Genomic DNA, 7,204 nt, shown 5'->3' on the forward strand with positions numbered 1-7,204 from the left:
GTGTTGAAGGAGAAAGTTTTAAGTTTATGAACAGTCCACATGGTCCGATTTCTTTAGTTCCATTGAATAAGCAACATGAATTAATGTAGTTTTTATACATACACTCTACTGTTTACTTAATTCTTTGATAACAGCTTTGTTGAAAACATTAGTAGACAATGGTTACATTTCATGCAAAAACATGAGAAACATAAACTATCAGCTACATTTATGAGACTGAAATTTCTTCTTGACTTTTACTTTATTTCCCTGAATGGCACTTGTTTATATTTTGTTTCCTGCTTTCTGAATTTAAAAATAGGACAGTCAAAATCAAAATTGAACTGTTTATTAGAACTTCAGAATGTTCCTATATATTCATAGCAGAATAATTTGGTATTTATAATCAAAGGTCAAAAGAATACATGAAAAACATCATTTACTATGTGAAAGGTGGAATTCTGAGAACTCGGGTTGAGACACAGGTTATGCAATTTCTTTCCAAATATTTACTCATTTTCATTCCTAGTTCATTCACACTTTTATCATAACCAATTTACCATATCTTTATTGAAGTCTTCCTCTTTCAGATTCACCCCCTGCTGAATTTCAGCCTCCAGTGGTTCAAGCAATTTTTGTATATCTGAGTTAAACTGCTCCAATTCCTTCAAAGGAATGGAGGCCTAAAAAAAAAGATAGTGCTAATTTAAATCAAAATTACTTTTTATTAGAAACATAAACCAAAAGAAGCACATTTATTCAACCCCCTGTTGCTAAAATAATGACATGCAGTATGTTTGCATATTACAGTCTATGAAGGTTTTGAAATACAACTGGGAAAGTACCTGAGGACACACATAAGCAGAAATACTTATCATCAGAGCTGAACATACATGCAAGATAATGCAATTCATCATTCTGTAGTACCAAAATTCAATTTACATATAGTTACCTGAGATAGTTTTCAATATCAAGTTGCATTTAGTCTTTAAAAAACATTCTGATAGATATAACATTTGAGTAAATATGTCTTAGTCAAATTGCCTCATTCATCAAATAACAATAACCTTTGGTAAAAATTGGAATTTTCACTCCATTTTTAGAACAACCACATGGCAATTGCTTAAATATTTAAATTTTTTAACATGGCATACTTTCCAGGCCTGCTCTCGTAAGACAAACCACACTATCAGCTTGCATGACATGTTTTTGCAAGCAGCGATAATAAATTTATGTGTAAAAGTTAAGAATATTTCACATATATCACATTTTTAAATTCTGAAATTAATATTGTCCATGGCCTCAAAACACTTAATAAATCCCTTAATTTCCTAAATGTATCACTTGAAAATGAGTGATGGATATAAAGACAATGAAAATAAAATATCAAAATGGGAGGCAATCATTAAAGTTTAGTTAAAAACATCCACTTCATTTTACTCTTAAACTTTTGGATGTTTTTAATTTCTCATTATAATAGGAAAAATTATTTTTACCTGAAAGTTTTTCAAACCTATAGATGTCATACAGAAATCCAATTTTCTTTCAGATTTATTTGAGGTTATGGAAATAATTTAGGAACTGTCCATGCATTTTAGGTTTGTATAACTGCTTCGATCAGGGATGTACCCCATCTTTTTTCCCCAGTCATATTACCATCACAGGATGATTCTATCAGTTCTAGATGAAAACTCCTGGGGGACAAAAAGGATGGAATGTGCCCTCATGGAGAAACCAAAATCTAATGGTAGTTAGTTACTAGTAAAGAAATAAGTTAATGTTATTCATGAGAGCACAACTACAACATGAAAAATGAAAAAGCACCCATTTTAATGTTCTACAGATCCCACAAATGTTTTAAAGATCTTTATAAAGTGAGATACTAGAATACTAGTCTTTCAAATATTAATGATCACTTGTCACTTGAAATACAATATTTAAAAAATTAAATTAGAATATATAACAGCATGAATAAACTTAAAAAAAACATTGCATATCTTCAGTTCTTTGTATAGTTTGCATGCATAAAATGTCCAAATATGTACATCATACCAATCTGATGTATTTTAAGTTATTGAGCTATGGTTCACATTCCCTGATTCTTAATAAAAGCAACTGAATGTTCAAAATGATTTAATGACTATCAGATAAATATTTAAAGGAGCTTTTGCTCACGACCTGGATAACCAAATAGCATGTGTGTATTTGCAGTGAGATTTTCCTGTTGTCCTACACCTGCTTCTTCTCTAGCTCATGGTTTCTGCATGTACTCAAATAGAATAGTTTCAAAGGCTCAGACCTTGGGTTTCTGTATCCCTTTCTCAATCACTTCTTCCATAATTAAATATATGTTCATTCACGCATTGTTTTCTAAGTTCCATGTCTTTCAAGTTGCTAGATTTAGTTGTGAGTTCATTTTTGAATTTCAATCTAGATTTGCAAACAGCTAGCCAATTTCTTACTTGAAATTCAGCATATCTCCAACTAACCTCATTACCATTTCCCCAAACTATATCCTAGTTTTGTTCCTAGTTTTGTTACCACATTTTTATTCTCAGCCAACCATTGCCAAAATATAATCCATGTCCTTCTTGGACATCTTCCTCTCACATCTAGTAATCAAATATGAGTTAATTTTTTAAGACCCACTTTCTTTCTAGTCCCTGCCATATCTTCTTTCGGTGTTTTCACATTAACACAGGCAATAACCTCCAAATGGTTGTACGATTTCCCTCTTAACCAACCAGTTCCATCCTGTGCACAGTAAAGTTATCAATATGTTGACAGACACTGCTATAATTATGTTTTTTTCAACTCAGAAACCTTATGTGCACATTGAAAACAGACAAAGTGTAGGCTCAATCAAGATAGCCACAGCTTAGCCTAATCTTTTCACAAGTACCTTCTTGAACTTTTTAAAGCATTTGTAATACAGAATTTCCTTGCAGTCCATTTGGTGAATTTTTCTCTTCCTCAAGGCTTATAATGCCTTTTATAGTGTAATGAATAATGCAAGCTTTTGGCAATGCATTTATTGAACTGGGATTTTATATTTATTTACTAGCTGTTGGACCTTAGCCAACATTTGTTTTTATGTTTCCTAGAACATGGCTTACTTTATCCGTAACATGGTGATAAAAGAAATATCTACTTCATAAGAAATACACAGGGATTGACTGCATTGTATTTGAGTCCAGCATTTAATAAATAGTCTGTAATTTTAAAAAAGATTATTATTTTTATTTTATGTGTATGAGTGTATTCCCTGCATGTATGTGAGTGCACCCGTGTCATGCAATGCCATGGAGGTCAGAGGAGGGCTTTGGATTCCCCTGGAACTGGAGTTAAGGAGAGTTCATAGCCACCTTGTGGGTGCTTGGAATCGAACCCGGGTCCTCTGCAAGAGCAGTCAGTGCTCTTAACTGCGGAGCCATCTCTCCAGCCCCCAGTATTCTGTATTTTTTTTACTATTATCTTCCCAAATCCTATGCACCTATCTGACACAAATTAATGCTCAATAAATCTTTTCTCTAACTCTTTCCTTTCAATATCATATTCATGCATTGATTTAGTACCAAATGTTCATATTTTTGAAATGTTGTTTTTGAAGGTTAAATGCTTCTTAATAGTCTGTTGTTATTTTGCCAAGAAATTCTTAAAAAATGCATACAGTGAAATTATAATGGTGAACTTGAGGAAACTTAGTCTCCAGTTTGGTAAAATATAGCAATCTTAAAATCAAGCTGAATTAATTAGAAAGATATTGAAGAAAGGAAAATGTCTTGTGTCTTTTCATCAGAGTTATTTTTATTCATAGTTTCTTGGAGAAGTAAAATATATGCATTGACCACAGAAGCAGTGGGGCAAGACCTGCCAACATCTGTGAAGCTGAGTTTGCTTCATTCTGCCTAGAATCATTCCTTCTATGGAGTAGGTACTCAGAAATATTTTTTTTCCGAAAAGGAAGTAACTAAGTGGTTAATATTGTTATAATGGGAGAGCAGAATAAGCATTTTAAGATGTCTGATAAATAATGTTTTCTAATTATGTTGAGATCAAACCCAGGGCTTTGCACGTGTTATGCAAACTCTAGCAGGGAGGTGTCTGTGCCCGAAACCCCATAGTTTCTATAGAGAAAATTCAAAATCCTGACTGGTCAATAATTCATATTTAAAATATATCAACAATGGGATAACAGGAATAACATGATGACATCACGTAAGAACAAAAATCAAAACAATAGCAACATTACTAATGTGAAAAGACTTTAGATGATACTGTTACAAAAATGAATACAAATTTACAAAATTGTAGAAATTTAGGTACTTCATTCGCAAAATGCATAGAGTCCAAATTTCTTGATGAAAACTACTGTACACTTTGTGAAAGACCATTATGCAGGTTAGAAATTAAAAACTTCCAATGTGTTTCCAAATTGAATGTCAACAATCAATCAATGGGTAGAAATTATTGGCAGATAGCATTTTATGTTAAATCAAAGTAGTGAGTGTCTCATAGCTGAAATATATAAGCAGAGGCTGAATGGTTATGTGTTAGGTCATGTATTTAAAATATGAACACTTAACATGAATACTACACTAAAATATAACACCATAAAATAAAATCTGTATTCTGATTTCAAGAAAATGTGAACATTTAACATGAATACTACATTAAAATATAACACCATGAAATAAAATTTGTTTTCTGATATAGTAGTGTATCTCAATGGATATATAATGCAATGAAAATTTAATTTTTAATGATTTTTGTCTATAATAAAAATTTAAACAGGTAAAACCATTTGTTATACATTTTATTTCAATATATCCAAACTATTAACTCCCAAAATAGAAATTAGAAATAGAAAATTAATGATATGTTTAACATTTACTTTTCTATATCTAATATTTAAAAGGTACACATGTTTTATAATTATATCACACTTAAATTTGGAACAACTACCTTTTGAAGCAGCCACTTTTTAATATAGATCTATATTATTTTACCATGCCGTCAATAACAATGAAGTTTGTTATTAACTAGAAAAGTACTATTTTAATCATATCTTATCAATAATTGCCAAATTATAACTATTTAATAAATTTTAAGTGAGTCATATGATATTGGTATCATTTACTTGCATCATTTTTAGAAATATTTTGTGTACATATATGTGTGTGTGTGTGTGTGTGTGTGTGTGTGTATGAGTGTATTCCTTGCATGTAAGTGCACCCATATTCTGTAATGCCCACAGAGGTCAGAAGAGGGCATCAAATCCCCGGGAACTGGAGATATGGATGGTTCTTAGCTGCCATGTGGGTGTTGGGAATCAAATCTGGGTCCTCTGCAAGAGCAGTAAGTGCTCTTAACCACTGAGTCATCTCTCCAGCTCTATCATTCACTTCCCCCCTTTTTTTCTTTTTTGTTTGTTTCAAATGCTGCATTATTTTTTATGTATTTTGTTGACTTTTTGTAATTTCATTATCAGTTCTTAATCAAATTTAGGTCCTGGCCTCCATCTTTGCCTCCCCCATACTCTCATTGAGCCTCAAGTATTTCATCATACATGTTAAGTCCTGTTTATATGGGCTGACTAGACTCCAGTGGATGCATTTACACTGAAGGACATTTGGGTACAAATGCCTGAATGAATAGGGCTTGCATTGATTTTTGAGAGAGTTGTTTTTCATGGAGTCCTTGAGTAATAGGAGATCTTGTGTGTTTGACCTAGAATTTCAAGAGTCCCTAACCTTTATTTATTTGTAATTCTATTTTTTGAACTATCTCTTACATGCAAATGTAGTGTTATTTGACTAACAATGATATACTCTTTTAAAGCGATTTCTAGCCTTTGAAGTTGGCAATTCATCTTGTATTAGTACTCATTTTACATAGCAAATATTAGGTCGTTTTTATATGAAAAAGGATGTCTATTTAATCAATTACTAGTTATATATTGATTTATCTGTGACCACTTTTATAACCAAAATGCCCATAAGTAATCAATTCAATTTTTTTTTTGGTCTTTTTTGAGACAGGGTCTCCCTGTAGCCCCAGCTGTCCTGGAACTCACTATGTAGACCAGACTGGCCTTGAACTCACAGAGATCCACCTGCCTCTGCCTCCCAAGTGTTGGGATTAAAGGCGTGTGCCACCACATCCTGCTTCAATTCAATTATTTTAACTATATTACTGGCAAGAACAAATCAGCTATTTAATATCCATGTGATTAATGTTTCTTTCTTCTTTCTTTCTTTCTTTCTTTCTTTCTTTCTTTCTTTCTTTCTTTCTTTCTTTGTTTCTTTAATTATTTATTTTTGTCTTTTTGAGACAGGGTCTCCCTGTAGCCCCAGCTGGCCAGGAACTTGCTACGTAGACCAGGCTGGCTCTGAACTAACAAAGATCCGCCTGCCTCTGCCCCCCAAAGTGCCGAGATTAAAGGAGTGTGCCACCATGCCCAGCTATTGTTCTTTATTTATATGTAAGAATTTGAGAAAAAGCAACACCTGTACTTAAGAAACTACTCGCTCACCATTCCAGCATGACAACTGTAATATAGAAGACACTTTTCCAACCAGTGAAAAGTTTACATTTAATTCTGTGAATTTCAGAGCTTGAATTCGTATGCAAAGTTATACAAAATGTGTAATATTCAAGTGTCTGTTTTTTATAAAGCTCATTTACAACCCAGCATGGTGATCACACACATAATCCCAGTACACGAGAGGCTGAGGTAGAACTGAATGTTGGGGATCAGTCTATGCTACATAGTGGGACTGTGTTTCATAAAACTGAAAATTAATGAGGAAATAAATACACAATAATTAAAACTCCGATTGTGTCAACAAACTCCAAAATATCAATTACTTAATTCCTGCTATTCCAATTCAAATTATTATAATCATACAAAGCAGTTGAAGGCAATGTTTGACAAACATCTTAACTGTTAACTAAATTGCTTGTATTTATTTAAGAAAATACATGAGCACAGAAGAACTAGAATCACAATTACATCACATAATGTTAGGCAGTGAACAAATAGAATACATAGAAATTAGGATACAAATTAGAATACATAGAAAATAATAAAAATGAAGTCACAATTTCTGAGACAGTATATAGCACTTATTGCTTTGCACAATCTAATTTTTACTTACCTTTTTATCTTAAGAACTTTAGCATGACTGTGCAGTTATACAAAATACATACAAAATACAACAAA

General features: G+C 32.3%; 1 protein-coding gene across 1 annotated transcript in view; it reads right to left on the minus strand.

The window, feature by feature from the left end:
- Window positions 1–7,204, minus strand: part of Dmd (dystrophin) — a 2,373,110-nt gene that overhangs the window by 1,303,700 nt on the left and 1,062,206 nt on the right. Inside the window, exon 38 of the mRNA XM_017795501.2 lies at window positions 540–662. Coding sequence (XP_017650990.1) covers window positions 540–662 — 123 coding nt within the window. The remainder of the gene's footprint in view (window positions 1–539; window positions 663–7,204) is intronic.

The sequence above is a fragment of the Nannospalax galili genome, unplaced genomic scaffold (genome assembly GCF_000622305.1).
Source record: "Nannospalax galili isolate Female #2095 unplaced genomic scaffold, S.galili_v1.0 scaffold7, whole genome shotgun sequence".
NCBI classification, from domain to species: Eukaryota; Metazoa; Chordata; class Mammalia; order Rodentia; family Spalacidae; genus Nannospalax; species Nannospalax galili.